General features: G+C 38.7%; 1 protein-coding gene across 2 annotated transcripts in view; it reads right to left on the reverse strand.

Moving 5' to 3' along the window:
• Window positions 1-14,262: 14,262 nt before the first annotated feature.
• Window positions 14,263-24,086, reverse strand: part of SYNPO2 (synaptopodin 2) — a 71,948-nt gene continuing 62,124 nt past the window's right edge. Inside the window, exon 5 of one of the 2 annotated variants that reach the window (XM_062494015.1) lies at window positions 14,263-14,829. In XM_062494015.1, the coding sequence (XP_062349999.1) occupies window positions 14,263-14,829 (567 nt within the window). The remainder of the gene's footprint in view (window positions 14,830-24,086) is intronic. The other variant, XM_062494016.1, reaches the window with a different exon arrangement.

Genomic DNA, 24,086 nt, shown 5'->3' on the forward strand with positions numbered 1-24,086 from the left:
CATGCACACACAGGAACTGTGCTGGCAGGAAATAGTCAATAAAATAGCCCAAGAAGGAATCAGCTGGCCAAGTGTTTTTATAGGAAAAAACTGACAGGAAAATGCCCTTATATTAAAAAAGAAAAAACCAAAACCAGTACAAATAAGGTGGAAAAGCTTACTTTGGTGTTTCCCCTTCTTTCCCACACTTTGGAAAGAGAACAATTATTAACATTTGGTTCAAAAACAGGCGTTCTGGCTGCCAGCCATAGGTAGCCCTGCTGTGAAAACATTTCTGTGGCTGATACAATATTTACACTACCACTGCCTTCAGCAAGGAGTGCTCTGCAGCAGGGTAGCACAGTACCTGTTTTATTGCTGACATGTTTCAGTTACTTTAAATACATTTTCCTGAAGCAGATCTGTTGAAGAAGCATTTTCCGATAGTTTCAGTTTCTTCCTCCGTTGTTTCATCCTCTGTACACTTCATAATATTGCCTGGGACCTCTGCAGAAAACTTCAGTGGACTTCTGGTTTGACAACCAATGTCAAGATTCCTTTAGAATCTCAGGTTACCTTTATCACTTGCTCTAATTCTTTCCCCCAGCTGATAAATTTTCTGGGGTGTGAACTTATTCATGTGTATTTTTTTGTTCTCTAGAAAGGACAATCTGCCTTCTTATACAATAACAAACTTTATATAAAGAGTAATTGTATCCAGAGATCACCATCTTCTGAAGTAGATATATTTTTTCTTTTGGTTTATTCATGTTCCAGGCAGATTCTTGTGTCTAAATGAAGAATAAAATCTAACGTAACTTCTAATTACTTATTTTGCAAGGCCCTAGATTCTATCAGCATCCACTTTATTATAACCATTAGGTGAAAAACATTTTTCTGTTTTCTGTTGAGGAAAGTACTCACTGGACTGACAACCTGAAAGCCTCTGTCTATGCTTCCATGATGGACAAAGATGAAGAGACATTTCTCTTTGAAGAGTGGCAGCCTGCAGTAGAAGGGACATGGATAATTTAGCATTCTTTTCTTAAGGCACTGTGTAGGCCATAATGCAATTTTGAAGGCTGGCCCCAGTGCCCCACAGACCACAGCTAAAAATCCTGTTCCACAATGCAGATATGTGCACGAGTGCCTAATCCTGTTTCACAAGAAAAATAGAGAAATGGAGCGATACTTCTGTACCGCCCAGAGGAAAAATTGTGTGAACATGCCTTCTAATCCCTTGAACTGAATAGAGTCTGTCCTGGAAACTTCAGCACAGTTCCAAGAGAAGTGTCATCCTAGGTAACAGTGGTTTCTTTCCAAGACACTTGTTCCTCTGGGTACAGTTGCTATTTGTAAGTGATTCAGACTAATGTCTCATAGTCTGCAGGAACCTTCAGTCCTGACACAGGGCAGCTGTGTTAACCTTGTTTCAACCTCAGGGGTTTGGGGCAAGGCAGCTCTTGTACTCACTGGTGTCACTGAGCTTTAGGCCTACATGTCACAGGGATGATGCTGTTCTTCTTGAGGTGGGAATATGTCATGCAGTGGATATTCTGGTGTTGGGTGTAGTAGTTTTTGATGGACATTTCACCATAAATTAGGATAAATTAGGGGGAATTGATTTGTGATTTAAAGCGGCTGATGTTTCCCTCAGTGGCAAAGCTCATGTTCACTCCAGAGATGGCAAATCACGTCTCCTTTCAGAGACATGAAGCATATTTCAGTAAGTACGCATTACATAACTCGTCCCACATTTCTTTCTCCTTTTAGTATCCCAGTGCTATGAAAAATTATGTTCCCATTCATCATGATAGCCGCTCATATTTTCCTGAGAAAATAAATCACCATCCTCTGTCCTTCCTGCACAGGAATATATTTAAATCAAAACAAGGATATGCCCACGATTGGTTCAGGGAAGGGAGTGTCAGCTAATGTGGCTTTGCTGCTGCAGAAGGATGAAAGCAGGATTTGTCTCTGTACTCAGTGGATTGCAATGCTGTGTGGTAGTGTCACTTGCCAAATAAGATTTCCCCTTTAGCACATGCAGAGCTCTCTTGAATGTCAGTGGAAGCTGCCTGCACTCAGTGAGTGCAGGGGCACCTGCAGCTGAGTCCTGAGGGTAACACTGAGCCTGCTGCCTCTTTTGTTCTTCCTACATATGAAAGCATTTGGGCTGGAAAAGCCAGAAAGCACCTATACTACTGGGAGAAACCAGCAGGCCTCTAAATTCCTCATTTAGATTATCACAAGCTTTAATGAGGCTATTTTCAGAAAGCATTTAAATCTAGGTGTCCAAAACTGCATATACAGCACCATATTCAGGCTACAGAGCAGGGGGCTGATTTTAAGCCATGATGGGCATTTAGGCATCTACTGTTTTCAGATCTCAGGGCTTCTGCAAAGTAATTTTTATTTACATGCTTTGGACATGGGCTTACCTTATCCAACAGCATAAATATAGAGGCTAGGCTATTTTTAGACTTCACAGTGCAAAAGGACTTTTGAAGCAGAGATTGCTGGTTACCAAACCACAGACCTGGACCAACATTTTTTCAGTGACTGTCTATTTCTCTTTATTCAGGACATGTGAAGACTTAGAGTGTAAGTTAAAGGCTGGTTGTAGATGATTCTCAGAGAACAAATCCTTTCTTGGGAGGATAGTTTTCTTCAGTGAAGAGATCTGAGGAAAATTCACCCTTAGGACAGACTGACTTTTTCTTTTAAAATATATGTAAGATTTTAATTCTGTATTAGCTGTACAAGGAAAATTAATTTCTTATTTAGCCTCTGAAGAGAAAGAGATTTACTTTGGTCTTTAGGAAGAGCACATGCTGTATTTTAGAAAATGAATGTACGACACAAAAAAGACAGAAATTGTAGTGCAAAATGAATCCGTTTCAGACAATTGAGTACTTAAGAATCATGCTTTTTTTCAGACTTGTTCAATTTTGGCTGAGAAGTTAAATCCTTACATAGTGAATGTAGCAGAAGTAAAGAAGTAATCCAAATAAACTCTGGTCATCTTCAGCTGACAATCATGTGACCAAAGCAAGGGATGTTCCCCTTACAACCATTCAATATTTGCTGACATTATAGGCATTGGGTGTCAGTTAACAACCAGGCTTGTGAGGCAGGGACACCTGGATGTGTTTTAGAAGCTTTCAGTTATTATTTGTTTAAGAAAGTCACAGAATGATTATTTATTAGTAAGGGGATAGTTCTAAAGCTCTAAGTCTGCCTCTGGCATTTGTGAGGATTCTTCTATACGTGTTTTTCACAGGCAGACTCAGTATTAGCAGAGAAGATGTAGGATGTACTGCTGTTGAGATTTCCCCCCAATAATCAGAAACGAGATGTTGCCCTCACTTCTAATATTATAGTCTGGCTGAACTTGTTTTTTGTTTGGTGTTTTCTTTGTCAGCGAAGGTTTGGAGTTTCTCTCCTGTCACTATTCATTTTGCTGAGGAAAAAGACAGGTCTTTGCCCACCACCAAAGTGATCTCCTTGTGGAAAAATTCCAACTTGGAGAAAATTCAACACCATTGTCACCATTGAAACAACACAATCTATCAATTTTATTTTGGGGCATTTTTCTCCCTGTCTCACATGTAGGGAACTAATATCTGCACTCAGCAGTGCAAATTGTTAGCAACCATCTTCAGTGAATTTTCCCTAAATGGTACAGGTGATGTTGCTGTTCTGCTTTGTGGCATTTCCAGTGTTTGTGTATTTTCTCGTGATCCCATTAACTTTGAAGCTAATTAGAATACTTAGTGGCTGAAATGTAGAAAGCCTGTAGTTCAGCAGATCTTCTTTTTATTAGTTAGCACAAAAGTGGTGAATTAGAAGTACCATTTCTTTGTTGCTGTGTCGTCAAGACGTGTCATGACCTTACCTTTCAAAAATCTGAGCACTATTTCCAAACCCATTTAAAAGGCTCTGCTAGTCAGTGAAATTTAATACTGTATCATTAACCTAAGGAAGTATAAATTTTAGAACTGTCACATGTCACAATTGCATTATACCCCCAAATAAACCTATCAATTTGACCCTTTTAAGTGCAAAATAATGCAGCAGTTTTCATTGTGTGGAGCACATCTACTGTACTACTCTGCGTGTGTCTTAGGGATAATATCTGAGTTTGCAATTAATTCTTGGCACTTTTCCCTTTTTTTTCCCCCATTAGCTGTTATTTGAGTCATGCAGAAAAGATGAGTGAACAGGTTGCCACAGAAAGGATGTATTTTACAGGATATTTGGAATATACAATCAAAGTACAATAGGTTGGATTACTATTCTTTACCAAGTGTGACCAACGGTGTTAGAAGTAATACTTGCTAGGTTATACCACAATCAGTCTTCCCTTTCATTTTTTAAAATAAAAAGTAATTTGCTGCATCCAAATAATTGTGAACTATTAAATTGGAAGAATCAAAGTCCAAATTTTGATCCATACTTCCATCTTTGCAAGAAGAATTATTTTAAAATAGGAGAAAGAATATTTTACTTCTGAAATGTGCTGTGTTTTATTTCAATGTTGTTGCTCCTTTTTCCTTCTTCACAGATTCACTGTGTTTAGAGGTATTCCATGACTAATGGGCTTGCTGGATGATTAGCAGAAAACAGAACTCTGACCATCTCATATTTTCCACTTTACAAGAGTCCAGCCATGCCATAGATACTTTCCATTCTTATTCTTGATATTCTACAGATGTGGAATTAAAACTCCTCGCACTGTTTGGGAAGGCATTGTGGGGTTGTACACGTGTGTTTTACTCTCCTGAGTAATTTCTCCATTACTTGAGCTGCCCTAAATGTGGGCATTGTGCCCAGTGGAGTAACACTTGCTGTACCAACGCTTTTATACGCCTTAATTCAGATAAAGCTGATCTGTCAAATCAAACAGAAGCTGCCAGCATTTGCAGCTTAATTGTTTTTCCAAATTCCTCTTTTGCTTAGAACAGTGAACAGAACTAAAAGAAACAAGAAACTATTGTTGGCAAAAGTCTGGAGCTGTCTTTGTAGTTCCATCCCCCTCAAAACACACACTGCACGAGTAAAACTCATTGGTGCAGGACTTAGGGCTTTTTGAAGAGTAAAACTTCCCAGGTATGTGGACTCCCTTTCATCCAAACTCTGACAGAAGTTATTCTTCAGTGTTATTGCACTATCAAAAAAAGGTATGCATAGTATATTATGTGCACACTAAAATGCAAAGGCTGAAGGTTTTTTTTCCTGTGGAAATATTTATCTTTATGCTGTGATGTTTGATTTAGAACAAATAGCCATGCTCTGGAGCAATATGAAAGAAGAGACATGGATGGATTATTAGGGACGACAGACCAAATGCTTTTGGTTTTCCCCCTGAATTGTATTTACTGCTAGAACTTAAATTAAACAGCTATTTAGTACTGTCATTCAAGTGGGTGGTAACTTGGGCCTGCATGGCAAGGAAGCTGGAAACACCAGAGTCTGTGTGACTTTTGACTGCACATAATGCATTTTAATTCTGCCAACTTCCTTCTCTTTCCCCCAGAGACTGTGCCTCAGGATCTTGCATGGACATGGCTGGAGCTGGTGGACACGTAATCACATGAACTGACTGTACATTTGTTCATTATCTTAAGGCTGTTCCTTGCCACTGTGCATTCAAGGAAGATTCTTTAGCAGTGCTTGTGCTGACTTTCTGTCTTTGTACTTGCTGTCTCTCTTTTCCAAGAAGTTTCTGTTTCCAGGAATTAGTATTGCTAATCCGTTAGCACAGACTTTTTTCTTTAAGCTTTTTGTTCATCAAAGTATTTTGTCAGCAAACTGATTTTATCTACATTTATTGTTATGTCACCTGCTAAGAAGGAATTGTTAACTCCATTTTGTTGAGAAAGAAGTGGCAAGTTGGTTAAGTTTTGCTCACTCATTTTTAAATTAATCAGTTTCTTATTAAAGGAGTTTTCAAGGAGGCACAAGAGAAGCTCTTGCACCATCTTTCATAATTTGTCATGTGTGTCACCTATTCCCCAGGTTAATGGAAGTGACTCCTGAAATAAACATGCCTTCATTTGGTGCCTTTGAGCATGGCTATGCCATTCTTTTCCCTTTAGTGGCAGGGTTGATCCCTTGGTAGCAGCTGAGTGTATGTTTTACATTACTGTAGGGACAGATACAGAAACAATATGTGCTCCTTAGTAACAGACATCAGACTGAAGACATTGCCAGTGATGATTGCCAGTGGCAATGGCTTGTGGGGAGGCTCATGATTTAACAGGAACTTAAGATTTGATTCTTTTGGATGGGTTTTGTTTGCTTTGCTACAGACAGCAGGTGACACTAGTGTGGTGATGTGGGAAAAGACAGGGGCTTCCATTATGGTAAGCAAATATGGACTCCCCTTTAATTCTGATATTTTAGACTAATCCTTCTACTGCCCTTTGAGGTTAACCTCTGTTCACTCAGCTATGGTTACTATCAGTAAACAGCTCCAAAGCCTTACAGTCTCTGTCATGGGATTTGGTGAATTTTGTCTGGCAGTCTGGGCTATAACTTGATCTGTCTCTTGAATTACTAGGTTATTTCTTCAAAGGAGCTTCCTTCCTTTTCTGAGCTGTAAGAATGTAATTGTGCTGCTTGTGAAGTATGCATGACTGCTATAAATAGCCAGTGGATTGTAGGTGAAGGTAAGAACCAGGAATGTCCCCATCCAAGTGCAGCATTGCCATTATCCCAACAGCCTTGGGCAGTGCACGTGTTCTTTCCATTCCATGTTCTCTTCCACTGGTAAAATGAGAAAATTCTATCTGCCCACCCCGTGCTCCTGAGTTCAGGAATAATTAACTACTATCTATGTGGGACTCATTAAACAGTGCTGTATGAATGTGTCCTATACCATCTAATTTAGCTCAAACTTTAAAATGTTATGTCACTTGAGTTCCAGTGGATGTGCTGATAATGGCACTGTTTGGTGTCTGGTGTCCCCACAGATCTCTTACCTGTGCCACAGCTTCTCTGCTGGAACAGAGGCTTTGTCAGGGAGAGCAAATAGGATGGACTGTATGGACTGTGTACCATTGCCCTCTGTTGGACATCACTAGGCTTAGTCCAGGTGCTTGTCTTCTTTTGGGCTTGCAAAACTTTAGAGCAATAAACCTGATAATATTATATAAGTAAGCTGGAAGTGCTTAGTGACAAACTGACCATCCTTGTTCCAGAGACTGCACCAGTCTCTAGAATGCAGAGGGAAATAGAAGTTTGGAAACCTACCTTGTCCTACAGTCTGATATAATAGAATATTTCTGCTGCACTGGTAAAATATAATTTTATTTTTTCCCTCTTCCTCTCTCCCTGCTTCACATCTTCTGTGGCCTGTGAGCTTTCTGTGTATATGTAGGTGAGTGTTCAGTATAATGTATTTACTGTATTTAGTTTAGCTATGGTTTTTCAGGAGGTTTATATGCTTTGTCAAAAAGTATGATGCATTTCATACACATTGTAGTATCTCAAAGGGAGATCATGAATAATGGCAAGAATTTAAAACAGGAAATTAAAAATAGGAAAGGGGCAAACAAAATTATTATCTGAGCAGGAAAAAAACTACAATATTTCTTGGAAGTGCCCATAATCCTCATTGTGTTGTGAACTTAGTCCTAACTACTTTTGTGTTCTTTGCCCTCCAGTACAGTTTATGGCAGAGCGTTCAGAGCAGTAGAAATTATTATAAAGGTCACAAGGAAAAATAAAGCTACTGCTGCTACTGTCTGACTGTTATCTGTTTGGATTGCTGCTCTCCAAACCTGTATTCATACTGCTGTTCATTTGAGGTTACGTGCAGAGCAGTCACATCTAACTCCAGTAATAAACATCTAAAACACAGTGGTCTGTATCTAATTCTGCAGGGTAAACAGCAGCTTATTAAAATGTAGGAAGAGATGAGTGGTGATCTGTTCCTTTGAGAAGCCTCCAAGCTGATTTTGAAAAATCATCTGCCTGAACTTCTAGAACTTTATGGCTCCCAAAATAACAATCATCTCTTCACTGTCCTTGAGTGTTTTTTCTGGTCTGTTGATGATCCATTTCTCAAGTACAGAATGATCTAAAAGGACCTCTGCAAGCCTAGATGAGTTTGGAGTGCTGTAAGGGGTCCTGGGATCCTGTCCACCTATTTTAGGCATTAATTTGGGGATGGAGTTAATTTCTTTTTAAGAATGTCCCTCCAATGTGATTATACAGGAGGCCAAGACAGCAACTTGAGCTTCAGCAGAGTCCCAGTTGAGACGACTCTCCATTATTCTGCACATCAGTGAGCAAGTTCCTAACACAAGATACCATTACAAAATCTGATTAATGCCTTATTCTTTTGTCAATCACATTTTTTAATTCTAAAGGCTACAAAAATCTCTGGAACTGCTGGCACCAGTTCAGTGCTTGTCAGTTTGTTGTGTTTTGTGGTGCTGCATATTTCTGTGTGAGGTGAAGCCCTGCTGTCATAAGTGGTAAATTAGTCAAGCTCCTGTTGACTTAGCTGGTATCAGGATTTTGCTCCACGTGGTCAAAGGAGTTTTTTTTGCCTTGTTTTGTTCTTGGTGTTTCTTTGAAATTCAGGTTTTCTCAGGGCATACTGATCCAGTAGGAAGATTTATTAATTTCAACACTAATCTTTTTATTTTACTGCCACACGGAAAATCTCTTGGGGACACCTGATCAAAACTGCTGTGTTTATGCTTATAAGCTTTTCTGTTAGAAAAAAATCCCCAAAACATTAGAATTACCACAGAGTTAACAATATTCTGACTTAATGTTGATTCCTGTTTTTCAAATATTACTGACTTTCTGAGACTAAACTCAAGTGCATCCACTGATATTAGGAAGTGACTGGTTAAAATGAAGATGACTTAGCAATTGTTAATAATATAAAGAGTGGCAATTGTTTTATAGCTGCCACAGTTCTGTGAGGTTGTTCATGCTGGGAAACTATACCAATAAATCTGATTTAGAATTCTGCAAACTTCTTATTTTCCATTTTTGCCTTGGGCAAATTCAGCTTGTCTACAGCCTGGTTTAAATTATTTACAGCACACAACATTGTTTGTCCAGCAATTAGCATATCTTTCCTTTGGTTTCCTAATTGATATGGAAAAGATTAGTCATGAACCTCTGCAGTATTTAGACAAAATTACCCTTGTAATTTTGGGTTTTGATTTACTTTAAAGATAAAATTAGATCTAGAGGTTTATCAACACCTTCTTTTTTATATGTGTGTCAGTGTATTGTAACCTTCCATCTCTTTGAACCGTAGTGCAGCATAGTGTGTTCTCCATTAACATCTGTTAATTGATCATTACCTTTCTTTCTCCACAAAAATCCAAAATCCCCACGACTTCATGTGCATGCACACAAACACTCCTTAGGTAATTTTGGTTTTGGTGTGAAATACTTGAGTCCTTTTTTAGGACTGAAAATATGTGAACAAACACCAGACATTCTCCAGCATCTTGACCACTGTTTCTGACTGAGCAGCAACATAAGGCTTCTTGTTAAGGTCCAATAATATATCCAGGGAACAATTTCAAAGCACAAATGTTCAGTTTGAGGAAAACCAGACACTGGCCTGGGAACATCCGCCTTTCTGGACTTCAAATTCTTCATTCCACCAGCCTCACATTCAGTAAGGGAGCAGTCTGCCACACTGGAGTAATTTTAAATGCTCTTAAGCGTTGATGAATGCACCAGAAAATCGAGGGCATTCCAAGAAACCCAGGGTACATTCTCTGGAGACTGAAACATCCTACAAAACCTATGACTGTTTGCCTGGCAGAGAGATTTGTAATCTGTTGCCAATTACTGAAGTCAAGGGCGTTATGTTAAACTGTGAATCTGGCTTATGCTTGCTTTCTTTACGGTGTGTTTAAGAACTTACCAAAGAAGAGTGGAAATGGAGCTGTGAAAAGGAATAGTACTGGGTCTCTTATAACCTTGTAAATCCTTTGTAGAGCAAAGTTCTTAAAATGCTGTTGTGGAGCCTTTTCAGTTCCCCAAGTTTTACACACATTAATCATTTTTCTTGTACTGGGGACAAAATCCTGCTTGCTTTACAAATGCAAAAACTGCTTTGGGATTCGTTTCATGTCTATAATGAAAATCTGATCTGGCTTTCCACAGCTAGAGCATATACACTGGCCTTATTTCCTGAAGAGCTATTTATCCAAATAGCCTGCATAGTGTACAGACTGGGTTCACAATTTATTCACAATATTTATTTCATGTTTGAACAGTATGTTTCAATTGAGGATAAACAACGAGAATACAGCAATGAACAAGGAACTAAACAGAGGGTTAGGTGCAAGTGAAGTAGACAAGTAAGTACAGTAAAGATTTTAGTTGCAGATTTTTGTGGTTGGGGTGAAAATGTTCAAACAATAAAAGCGGCTCTGTTTGTCTTATTTAACCTGGGTAGATTGTGCTTCACTGCGTTTCCTTCCTCTGCGTAGTCAGTATGGAAATGAAATTCCACTAAATTTGATAAGTTGCCTTTTGACCTGATGCTGATTTAAGCTTCTAGAAGCTCATACCAGCACGAGGTCACTGACAGGCAAAGTCAGTGAGTCTAAAAATGGTGCAGAAAAAAAGAAGAGATTAGGCTTTACTTGGGTTCAGATTATATAAACAAACAGACAAGAATTTAGGGAAAACAAAATTGTGTTTCTCATCTGATTGGTCAAATCACTTTATTATGTGATACAATTTACACCGCTGGCATGCACTGTCAAATAAAGTGTCCTTTGCAATGAGCAAAAGTCTTTAGAAGTGAAAAGTCTTTTATAAAGATAACACAGTCTGTTGCTACTAGGCAGAAATGCAGTGTGAATAGATATTTGGTTGTGTTAAAGCACACCAAAATGAAAACCAACTATGAACAAGAGTTGTGAACATCATCATCTAACACAACTAAAGAAACTAAATTTTCAGTTATATTGTGTATTCAAATGCTCTGCATGTTAACAGAGACACCTCTGAGGGTGAGCACAAAGCCAACGATTTAAAATATCAAGAGAAGTTTTTCCTCACATTTACTGAGCAATCTGTGCATTCAAAAGCAAATGTATGAAATACTTGCATTAATATATTCAGAACTCACAAGTCACAACTATTAGATAGAAAGATGCTTTGCTAGTGGAGGAATGGGGTTAAGGACAGAAAGTGGAAAATGCCGTGGGGTCTTTCTAGAGCTCTGATGCATTAATATTTCATTTACTGAAATAAATGGGCCTACTGCTTTCTTCAAAATCACTACATGGTCTCAATCTGGTTTTCTTCTAAACAAGGCTGTGTGATCTGTCTGCATGCCTGCCCTCATGTCTACCCTCCCATAATAACTTCAAAAATGTTTATTAGCTCCATTTCTTTGTGGCAGAGGAACAGATCTCAGAGACAATCCATTGCCCACAGACTCTGTAAAAATAGACGGCGTCAGGGAGGCCAGATCCATGTACCAGTGTTGCTATTGAGGGAAATGCTGCACTGGGAACTCATTCCATACTAGATATGGGAGAAACCACATCGAAAAGAGAGCTAGGAAATCCTCAGCAGGAGGGAAAAAAATTCTGGAGTAGGACATATTAAACACCCAAATTAATCTACGATAAGATACAAAGCCACATGAAACTCAGCGTCAGGAATCTTCATGTTCACAGAAGTACTCAGAGATTAATTCCCACTTGTGAATATAATGAAATTATAAGGCTGCACTTTTTTTTATTCTAGGGAGGTTGACAGAAAGTCAGTGATCCTGTCTAAAATTCTTCACTTCCATGCTTTTGCATATTTGGGGTGGGGAATTAGGGCTTCATCCAAGAGAATGTTTTCCTGTAAGGCCATGTGATCACAGCATTAAAGCCTTTCCAAGATCACCTTTTATCATAACATTTTTTGCATTATCCATTATCAAAATTTAACAACACTTTTGCCAATTTTTAATTGCATGAACCTTAAAATTAAACACACATTTGCTTCTGGTAGATGCATGACCTCAGAATTCACAGCACTAGTTTCAATGGGAATGTAAAAGTTAGGTGTCTAATTTCTTAGAATTAAAATAATGGTGTTGGGTAAAAATATGCCTGAATGCAAACTCATTAATATGGTTTTCTGTTTAATGATGTAAAGGAAACAGTTAAAAACAGAAGCCTGAAATTGACCTGAAAATACAAACTTGTTTTGTTATTGTAATATGGACCACAGGTCAGCAAAATACGTAAGAAGCATGGGCTTGCAAAATGCAGGCCCTCTGTGAAATGCATATGCACTGGTATTTATTGACTAGTTAAGGCCTTGATGACCTTGAATGACAAATTTCAATGAATTTCAATTGATTTATATTTTAACTGAAATTACGTGAAGATTTGGCATGTACTTCCAGGGCAATAGGGCTAGATCTGAAAATAAGCCCTCCAGGCAAGGCTTATTTTCAGGCATATCATGGCAGCCTTCTTCATGTAATTTGTCTAAATCACTTTTTATTTTTTTTTGCAAATTTGTATGGTGAAATAAATCTGTAAAATGCTACAGCAATATGATCCTATTCTAAAGATTTACCACTCTCAGATCTTCATTTCCTGACTCGTCAGAAGGATCAGTTGAATTTTAGGGAGATTTCTGTTTGGCTACAGAATTTCTGCCAACTTAAACTCATTAAGGCTATATTTTTCCTCTAATTTTTTTGCTTTTAGGGGAAGTTCCAGCTCAACTGAGCTTGGATTTAATTTTCCTTTCTCTTTCATACCAATTACATTTTATAATTGCTATGCAAATTAAATTCTTTGCAGATGGGAATGCTTTGTACTCTATTTTTTCTTGCCACATATATGTTTTAGTTCTTTGTAATCAAATCCCTTCACTCACAGTGACAGCCTTACTGAAACTAAGGATAGTTAATAGTGCTTCTGCAGTAATTTCAGCTGACTGTGCTTGACAGATCCTTTAAGAATTCCCCACAAAATAAGGAGAATTGGCAGCACTTGGTAAAACTCAGGGTGTTCATTTAATGCTTTAACAACATCTAAACTACCCAGGAAGCTTGGAATACATACATTTTTAGCCACGTATTTCTACTGTTTAAATAAGCTGCATATGCAAGGCATGTCTCACCAGCAAAAATTATTCACCATCCCTTCAGATTCATCAACACCACTTAGATATAGCCAACCACCCAAATATTTGCTCCTAGACTCACACCATGCACCACATATCAGAAACCCTCTGTCACATGCCAATTTCTATGCAGAGCAGGAACTGTCCTTGCTAAACAACTTATCTATGTCTTCCCAACTGAGGATACAACTCAAAAGCTTTCTACACATTGAGCTACCTTAGAAACACGAGTAACTGCCCAGCCAGTTGGATTACCAGGCACTGGAGCAGTAAATGCTCAGCAAATAGTGCATTTCACAGAGAAATAAAGGCTGTTCAGCCTCTGACTTGTTTGATAGTTTATTACAAAAATAACTCGCAATCCAGTTTAAACACACTCCTCATCTCCTTTGTTGTTCAAGTATCATGGTATTGATCTCTATTAACAATGCCTTTCTTCTTGGTGTTTTCAGATTAATTACAAGATGTAAAACTTCATTGAAACTCTCCTGAAATCCGTCTGAAATGAGTGACTGTATGATTTCCTGTATCTACATATTGTGGTGATTCAGGTACCATTGCCACTGATGTATTTTAACTGTTGCCACAGTAAGAATAGTCATAGATTCAGCTCATTATAGAAATGCAGTAAAAAAACATATGGCAAATAAGCCAGTGCTTCAAAGTCTTCCACTTCTATTAGAACTTTTGCAAATCTGACTATATTTAGTAACTTGGAATTCATGTCAAACATACTTAGAAAACCTACAAGATCCTGTAAAATACTTCTTGTTTTTTAAATGCCCTTATTTTACCTTTTTTTTTCACATTAGCTTAACTGCAAGCATTTTTGCTGTCACTTTCTACATCCTTGCTAGATTTTTGCATCAAGTACATGGATTGCCCCACTTTCATCTCTCCCCTCACCCCAAGAAATGTGTATTTTTGCCTTTTGACAAACAGAACAATCTTAGGTGTAAAACTGGGTCTATTCTAGAGGCTGCTAGCACTGCAGTCATGTGAAAACTGTGCTCCGTTCAATTTTGTCTCCTCATTTGTTTACTTCAGAGATTGCCAGGCCAGCAAGAAACTTCCCTTCTCCAACTCAAATCTTAGGGCTTGCTGAGCTGGAGGAAGGGAAAATGCCCCAGGCCCTTCAGCTGCTCATGTTGGACGCCTCCATCCCCTTGGCTGTGGATTGTAGTTTGAATCAGCTGTTGACAGGCAATAGTCAGACCTGGAATCCATGGACATTATATCAGGATCCGTTATGGAGCGCTGAGTGCAGTAGGGATACTGCAGCTTAGGGCCAGCCTGGGTGGGGGCACTTGGGGCAGACAGGGAGCTTTTTTGGGGTGATAGAAGCCCCGACAGCTTCCCTCCCATTAAGGCTACACTACCACTTGGGGCTGGAGGCTCATAAGAAACTTTAAGTTTCCATTCATCCGGTGGCTCAGGAAGCGTTTTCCTGCGAGCAGCCGATACCACGTTAGCAGCAATGGATTCCTGCATGCTTTGGGGGGCAAAAGCTTCATCAACCAGGCCAAGGGGAGATCTGGCTGCTGCTTCCCAGGGAGTCAGTCTCTTGCCAGGCTTGTCAGCTGCTGTGTCTGTCTTGCTGAAGTAGTCAGGGGCAGGCTGAAATACAAGAGGAGAAGTTGGAGACATGGCTCGAGGAATGAATGAGGAAGGTCTCCCAGGCAGCGATAATGAGCGGCCACTGCTTCTTCCCTAAGGAGACAAAATACCAAATACAGTTATTAAACAGCAAGAAAGGAAGCCCCTTCTCTTCACTTCCAAACTAGAAAAAAATATGCTTTAGGCACATGACATCCTGACAGCCCCTTTTTTATGTCTACAGGTATGTTTTAGAACTTTAATTTACTGGAAAGGCAGGGGGCAGAGAAATAAAACAAGAAAAAAGACACAGCAAATTGAATTTTTGAGGAAAGTAAGCAGACCAAAGACAGGCCTTTACTGAAAAACTATAGTGGCATTAGCAACTGTGCAGCTTTCCCACTACTTAGATGGTGTCCCTCGCTCTGAAAAGACCATTCTTAATGCAGAAGGGAGTCATGTTGTGACAGTCCTGTGTGTGTTCACAAGATTCTTTCCAACATTAGGCACGGCCTAATTTATTTGATAACAGGCTCTGTTTAGAACATCTGTCCAGGAGCGTATCTTTGGCAATCTCCCTTTAAGAAAGGCTTTTCTTACTTGAAAATTATTAGACTTATCCTGGTTTTCACATTTTGGGGCACAAAAGTGAACACAAGCAATTAAAGGCATTAATGCAATCATTCACTAAATTCCCTTAATATGACGCTACTTTTGGCTTCTTTAAAAGGCAATGCCCTCAGAATTTCAGTACATTCCGACCCACTTATAGGAGCAATCCATTCATTTTTGACAAATCCTAATCTTCTTAGTAACGCAGCACTTTGAAACAGAAACTGTGTCTGTGAGAAGGTTCTGCTGCAGCAGCCATTTGGCAGCACACAAAGCAGGTACAGCCTGTCCCCAAGCCAGACCTGCTCTCTGTGCCACACAAATCATCTTGTTCTTAAGAACCTCTACAAACATGGTTCCTAAATGGTTCATGGTTCACCTGTTTACACTCACTGATTCATGTCCTCAGGCTTAAATGCCTTTAATTCTGAAATCTGCTGTGAAATTCCTGGCTCTTTTGGCCAGAGGCTTTGCTAGAATTTAATCTGAACAACATTGCCCTAATGTCATTACTTTTCCTAATGAGCTTCCTGTGAGCATGAACTAGAGAGCAGCCAGCCAGGTGTGTGATCATTCAAGGTATAGCTGATCAAGCAAAGATTCACATAGAAATGTCACATTTTAAATTTTTCTGCCAGAGGATCTTGCTGCATTTAAGAAACTTGATCGACCACTGCTTCAGGTTTTAGGTCATGTTATAATATCAGCCTTCTGTATGAGAGATGGAAACTGAGGAAGAGACTTCAGATTTCAGCATTTTCAGTCACTTTGGTCATACTTAGCCTGAATCTCTTTTAAAAAGTGTGGTGACACTCAGAGGTTATGTCGTGAGAGTTCTGAGGTGTTTCATGATGCTTTATGACAGGACTATCCTTTCACCTCTTAGCTATGATCAGCTATTTCCAGAGAGGAAACTCCCCAACATTATTAACCCCACCCACACACACCCCTATGTTAGGAATTATTAAGATAACCCAAACCACAAGAAATTAAGTGGTAAGTAAGAATGTAAAACGACTGAGAAGATAAGGTTGCAGAGAGGGGTGAAGAAGTTGATCAAACAGGTCCACCTCGTTAGTCTACTTGTGTTAACTCCTCTCAGGAGGGTTCTAGGACAAAAAAAGTTCCCTTTTTTCAATGGAAATTCCAGTTCAAAGCCCTGTGAGTAGTTTGTAGGATTTCAAAGATGCAGAGGGAAATGATACTGCTGAACCAAATGTGGGATAAAACATCTGGCTTTTCAAGATATTTAGATGAAGATACTGTTTGGTCTGTCCAGATTTTCAGTGAAAATCTCCAGAGTTCATCAAGTTATGGAAGTATCTTTTTGATGTAACCATCAGTTATAAAGCAAGTACTAATTTTCTTTGACAGAGTTTAATCAGAGAATGATGAGTTATTAAGTGTTCAAGTGTTATTAAGTTTCATTAGTCCTTTGGCTTTCTAATGGCCACTGCAGTTAGAGAAAATGTAGGACAAAATAAATAATACTAAATTTTTATGCCTTTCAATTCTTTCTTCTTTTCCATTTTTTTTAACATGAAAGAAGAACTTCACTTTTTAACTGAGTGTAAGGGAGACATATTGTTAATATTATTACAGCTTTTTTTTTTGTCCCAAACCATTCATTATTTAAACTTTATGTAATGAAAAAATAATTTCTCTCTGAAATGCTGCCAGCTCTGCAGTAAATGCTACAGCTATTTTATAGTACAACTACCAAAAGTTTTGAAATAAAATGGGAAAATTATTTTTATTTGAAACTCTGGAAATATTTTAGAGTAGACTAAAATGGGAATGAAGAAATTTGGCTAATGGTGGGGCAGGGAGGGAATCTCACCTGTCTAACAACTAAAACCTTGTCAGTGGCTGTACTGAGACCAGGAATAGATTAGATTCACATAGTTCAGGCCTGATCCCGACTTCCTCAAAGCTGTCTTGTCAGGGCTTGATTCTGAAAATGTATAGGGAATTTTAGGACTGGAATCTAACTTATTCTAAATTCAGATTGTTTCTAAATGTGGCATTATTTCAGGTGAGAACAATCTTGTTTTGATAATTTGTATGCAAACTAATGAAGCAGTTACTGTCAGCCACCTCACTAAAGCTTTGTGACAAAATTTGTGGAAAATTTTGCTTTTGAAAATAAAGTCCATTTTAGTTGTCCAGTAATGGTAGAAGAGGAAAGCAAATTATTAGAATTAGGCCTTCATTACTGCAAAATGCCTGCTCGGTTAAAAAACAAGATTGTTGCTAACTCGTCATAAATTATTTAGTTAGCTCACTTCACACCTGTGCAAATGAAAGAAAATCAGCTTTTCATTATCATTTAATCTTTATCCATATGCAGTTCTCAAAATACAGTAAATTTATGCATACAGAAAGCAAATGTCTGAAACTTTTGGACATGGGCATCTTAGATTTCCTTGGAATAAACTGTTTATTTCTTGTAAGGAAGAGTATTTGCTGCCACCTTCTGGATTTTATATTGCACAGCTAGCAGTACAAAGTTGGCCCTCTTTGCTGACCTTTCTACCTCGAGATGTGGTACCACTGCCTGCTTCAGAACTGGTTTGGCACAAATCTTTGTGTCTGAAGTGTCCCATATTTCAGTGTAAACGTCCCGTGTGTGAACATTGGCACTGAGAACCTTATGGCTCAGTAGGAGCACCTTCATTTTACAGCCCCATATCCTGTGAGGTAGGGGAGTTTTATTCATTCCTACAAGTTTGTGGGGGTTCAAACCCCCTGTTACAGCGGGCTCCATGATAGTATTCCAGGGTTTGTTTTGGGTCTTTAAAAGCTGCCTGAAAGCAATGCTAGTGAAGGTGGAAAGTCAGCTCATCCAAAGCTCTGAAATTAAAGCACCATTGCCCAGTGCTGATGCATTTTGATGAAATCTCAGGATTTTTACCCCAGCAGTGCCATTTTAGGATTCATTTAGGAAATAATGGGTTCTCTAAAACAGGAGTATATTGTAAAAAATGATGCTTTTGTGGGTTGGAATTCATAGCTGGTGACTGAGGATTCCCTTTCTGGAATTCCACCTGGAGTCCACCAGCTGTTAATGCTCACAGAGGGATGTTAAGGATCACACTGACAGAGTAACTGGTGAATGTGCTGCTGGGCTCTGGAGATGCCTTGAAGTGCCTTGGACTGGACACCCAGGGCCACAGAGTGTCCTGGTGTCAGTGCTGCTCAGTCCATGCATTATTCACTCATTTGTAAAATGCAGCAGTGTAAAGATAAACTCTGGCTTCTGAATTATTTGGGTGCTAACAGCAAAAATCCATAAAAAAATAATACTGTATGAAGGGCACATTCTGAAGAGTGTGCATTGAGTAAGGAATGCTGCTGAGCATGGAATGATGTCAAAGCAGCAAAGAGTTGTTTCTCAGATGGTCACCCCTGTGCTGGAGTACAGCACAAAAGCCAGATATGACATGATTGCAGATTTCTGGCCACACAAACCAAGAAGGTTGGATTAAGCTGACACAGGCAACAAGAATTCCAAGTGCCTCACTTTGCAATCCAAACAGTAGTGTTTAATAATGTTTTTTCTCATAATTCTGTATACACAGTGTCAGGTGCTTGCATCAGTACTACTTCAGTACTCTAGGAAGAAAACCAAGTGTACCCAGATGCCAGATACTTTGCTTTGGTTTGCAGTATGGAGCCATGTACCAACAACAACCTGCATAGTGAGGCTCTGAGAAGTAGAATTCTCACAAATCAAAGACACAAATCACTAGCAGTTATTTTTGGTTTTGGGGGAAAAAGGATCTTTCTTTTTAAAAAAATGATTTTTTTTGGCCCTAGGTTTTTACTGTATGGAAACTTTTGCTCCTAATATAAATGTGCTGAGTTCTTTGCTTCTCAGTCAGTTGAGTTCCATGTCACCCTTTAATCCAATGTGCTCCCGTGATTGGGAATGTATTTTACTTCTGTAATGTTCCTCCTTTTCTTCTGTTTGTTGTATGTTTCTTAAAACCATTACAATCTGCTGTTTCAGATCTAGATGGAAACATCAAGAGAAACACTTCATCTGTTCAACAGTTCAGTCTTGACACCTATTTAGAAACGACCTGGTTATTTTCAGGTTATTTTATACCATCTTATCTTTTAATTGCCTGCAATTATGAGGGTAGTCTCTGGTTTAAGATTTCTGTCTTAAAAACATACAAAAGAATCAGGATTCTTGTTTGAAAATGCTGGTTTTACATTAACTCCCCACACAGGAAGCCTTCATCCAGGTAGTCAATCTGTAAGTTCAGGAAGCTATTTTCTCATAGCTGAGTTTTCTCAGCCTAAGGGAGAAACCTGCACAGATGTTTTGCATGCACTGCAGTTATAAAGTTTGTCAAGATGAGCACAATCAGGAATAGATTTTTCCTTTAAATGCTGTAGAGGTTAACTGGAGACTTGATTAGCACATAAAGAAAAAGTCTTTGCCTGCCTTGTTTAAAGAAGCAAATATGAAACCCACGAGATTACTGTCATAGGGTTTGTCTTAGCTTGTCAAGGAAGAGTTTGAGTCTGCATCTGTAGAGATAATTCTAACATAGAGCCTTGGGATTTTCCCTACTTTTTAAATCATATGATAAAAACCTGAAGTGCTTCCTTAAGTAAGCAGTCAGCCTGAAAACCACGTGTCAAACATAACTGTTGAGTGATTCTGACTCCTTTATGTAATGGCCTGTAAAAGTAATGTCTACTGTAAAAGAAGACCAGTTGTTGTCATGGGTACTGTGAAGTTGTGATGGTGGCACCAAGACTGCCGTGAAATTACCAGGCTCACGTATTTTCCCAAGAGATCAGTGAACCATTCAGAGCTTCTGAATCCACAGGGTTTTGAAGATCTTGTCAAGTTTCTTCTTTGTACAGTGTTTCCATTCCAAGCTGAGGAGAGTCATTATAAAATAGCATTATGCCAAGCTGTGTAATTAAGGTTTGCACTTGCCGTGCCAAACCGCCAAAGCAATCAGTGGAATCCTGGGTGCTTGACTTCAGGTAAAGAAAGTTGCATCATGTAAAAAGGTAAGACTGGAAGAAGGAATCTTTTTAGAACCAAAGGGTTTGGAATTTTAAAGCTAGAAAATCTGGAAAAGGATCCTGAAAAAAAGAGAAAGATTTTGCATAGTGTTAGTTGTTGTCACTTCCCTGCTATTCCCCTGCCTCACAGTGTACTGAGCATTCCCCACTCCAGAACAGCTGGAGCAGCAGCACGTGATGGTCAGGCTGGTCCTTTGTTGAGCTCTCATCCTGGATACTTGATAAGCAATGTTCCTCCCAGATCACATCATCTGGTGTGAAGTTGTCTTTAAAACCGCTTGCAATCTTTTATCAGAGTTCAACAAAAAAAGCAAAAATCAACAAGTCTGGAAATAGTCAGCTGTCTCTATATGCAGAACAGGTGAGCCTCTCTTGCTGATTGTTCTTTTACCTTCAGTGTTTCAAAATCCTCTGACAGGTATTTTGTCTTGTGCACTCTTTTTTTGTGTTTTGTTCCCCCGAGCTTGCCTCCCTCTAATCCCAGAAGTATTTTCTCTCAAAATTGCTGCTCTGCCACTTAGCATTAATTTTTCTATCTGAACCACAAACAAGCTCCACACCTCCTATTCTTTTTTGAGCCTGCTGGTACCTCAACCTCTTGTTTTTTGTTTCTTCCTCATGAGAGCAGAAAGCAAAAGAACGAGGCTTACATGTAAGAGATGATAATGTTTATGTTATAAATGTTCCTACAGGAAAAATTCATGGAAATATCTTTCTGGTTGTTTCATAATATATTATTTTTTGGCAAGCAGGGACATGGTAAGAGTGGTTCTTTAGAGAAGGGAGGAGGAGTTCAACAGTTCTTTGTTAAAGAACTAAATTTTGTCTTTTATTTTTGCAGCAGAAATTTTAACTTTTTGTCTGAAAGCCACTCATCTCCAAAACAAAACTTTTCAATTCAGTTTCATAGAAAGATGTTTACAACTGAATCATAAATTTAAGGTATATTAACCCTTGATTGAGGTAGCTGTCTTTATGAAAAGGCTGTCTAGAATATGAGATCAAAACTGGTGCATTATAATATTTACAGTCTGTGCTGTAATTAAGTGTGTAAAAATAGTCATAAAACACTTAAATTCCTCTTTTAATGTGAACAAACTGGAAGTATTGTTATTGGTGATGGCTTAAAATTCACTGTTAAATATGCTTCCATAGCAAAGGTGACAATTGCATCTTGTCAGCCTTGCCATATTATATAAAATAATTCTAATAGCTTTTTCAGAAAACCACTTAGAAAAGTTCACTGCCCTTTCCAAGTGAAATGTCACAAACAATTCATTTCCTTGACATTTCAGCTATGTTCGACATTATCTTTAGCTTTTCATCTAGACCCATGACAATGAGCAGCTCAGCTTTCCTCTAAATATCTGCTTCACGAGAGATTACGTCTTGGATAAACCTTTTTACTGTAGTAAACCAGTCTTTTGAAATATTAATAAAAATTAATAAAGACTTACCTTATTAGTAAAAAGAGTCTTGAAGCCAAGTTGGATCCAAGTCCCATGCATGCAGAATGATGTGTATATGAGAAATTGAATTCAGAGTTGGGCTTTGAATGAGATTTTCAAAAGATCTGAACCGAGTTAAGACCACTAATGAAGACTTTTGTTTTTAACTCTTACTGGTGCTTTAGAAATCCTTCTGTCATTGTTCTAGACCATATAAAATTCTTGTATTTGAATCCAAGTGTGATCAAAATTTAACTTTTCAGCATAGATGCACTATCTGTGTCTTGTAGCCGCAGGCATCGATATCAACACTTGGAGGAAGGACAAAGCTGCTAGAAAGCTCCTCATTAGGGAAATATTCTTTTGGTGGTGGGGTGAACAAGCACAGAAGTATGATTATAATTTACAGATGTGCTTTGCAGGAGGAGACTAAGCAAAAACATGGAGGGCAATATGAGGCTGATTGGATTTCTGTGTCTCTTCACAGGACTACTTACCTTTGGTGGAGGATCTTTTTTTTCCAAGTAAATACTGGTGTCTTAAAGTCTACCTAAAATAGTGTGTGCAACTCCAGACTGAACGTGGAAAGAGGGGAAAAAGGGAGGAAAGGGAAGAGCAAAGGGTTGAGGAAGGAGAGGGAGATTTCATCTTAACAGGCTGGCATAGGGAATAGACTTCCCCCAAAAAATACACTGGAAGTCTGTACATGGAAGTGAAATAAAAAAAAAAAACCAGCAGCCAAATGAAAGAAAAAAGCCACAAACAGGCAGAGAGGAAAGGGACAAGTTTAATGATAGAAGAAAAGTACAGATATTGACAGTGGAAAACAGGTAGAAGGGAGATCTCCAAAGGACTAAAATATTGCTACTTTCTATTTCTAAGTAAATGCAGTATAAGTATTTCTTGGGTTTTCCAATTTTTCCCCCTCTTAAATTCCTATTATGTTCCTGAATTTTAAGGGGAAGATGGACCCCTTGGTCATTTTCTTCTATCGCAGTCAGTATCCCAATCTAAAATTTCAAGGGGAGAGTAGAATTTTGGAGGTCCAAAATTCATGGGATTGTTTTTTTATTGGTTTGATTAGAGGTTGAATTCAGCCTGTCTTCTGCATGTGCAACCAAATGCATTCTTCTCACCTTTGATTACAGTTTGAGATACCATTATGGGATCAAACTACAGAGATTTTGTTCATACTTAGGAATGTTTTCTTCATCTAGACAGATAGTTCTACAAACCCTGCTATGATATACAAGGTCCATAATCTGGTCTGTAACTAGCCAAATGATAGTTTTAACAAATATACCAACAGATTCTGCCATCTTTATTCACAGAGTTATGTTTCATTAGCTTCACACCTGGGATGGATTTTGATTCCCTTAGTTGTGAGAAACAGGCACTTGTTTTAGCCCTAGCACCATGATGCTGATGAAAGTCATGCTGAACTACTCAAATATTTGCTCTATATTCACTGTAGGATTATACAGTATATTTCAAGACCACAGGCTCTCAGAAGTTTTCCCCAGTAGCAGTATTTCAATCCTTAGTCCCCCATATGACAAGATAAAAGTATAAGACCAGAGTAAAAAGATTTGAAGTGGGAAGAAGTTCTGTAGAGGCCCAAGAGAAAATAAGAGGCCAAGTAGGAAGGTGGTAATCATGATCTCCTGGTAATTTCTGTGGCACAGAGTACTCTGGGAGCAAGAATCAGCACTCTGCACTAAAGATAGCCCTCCAGTTCTCAGTCACTGTGCTTTCAGAAGAAACTGGTGCATTATTATTATTGCAGCTGCAAAACCCAGCTCACCTCTCTGACTACTCAATAATTTTGGTTTACAGGCTTCTCTCATATTTGCTGGGTTCAAGGCAAACTCTGGCTGAAAATATGCCTGCATGTGGGATGTGAAATTTCCCCAAAATGGGAAAATTTAAACAATTTGTCCAGCTGTCTTTCCACCTCTTTTTAGTCTTCATAACACTCCAGCATCTCTTATAGCGTTCTTATGTTCTCTGTGAAATCAGAGAGGCAATTCATGATTTTGGATCACAGCTGATCCACGTAGCTTACAAGCTAAGCCCCTGGCTGATCAATCAGTATCCTGTGGAAGGACCTTGGAGCCAGGACAGGTTCTGAGTGAATTCCATGAGGCTCTGTGCAGGCCAAAGGTCTGTCCAGTTGTATTCTGCTAATGATCAGTCAGAGTCTAACACTGTATCTGTTTTATGCTGTGTTAATAATACATATTACTATAGTTAATAAGG

The sequence above is a fragment of the Cinclus cinclus genome, chromosome 5 (assembly GCF_963662255.1).
Source record: "Cinclus cinclus chromosome 5, bCinCin1.1, whole genome shotgun sequence".
NCBI classification, from domain to species: Eukaryota; Metazoa; Chordata; class Aves; order Passeriformes; family Cinclidae; genus Cinclus; species Cinclus cinclus.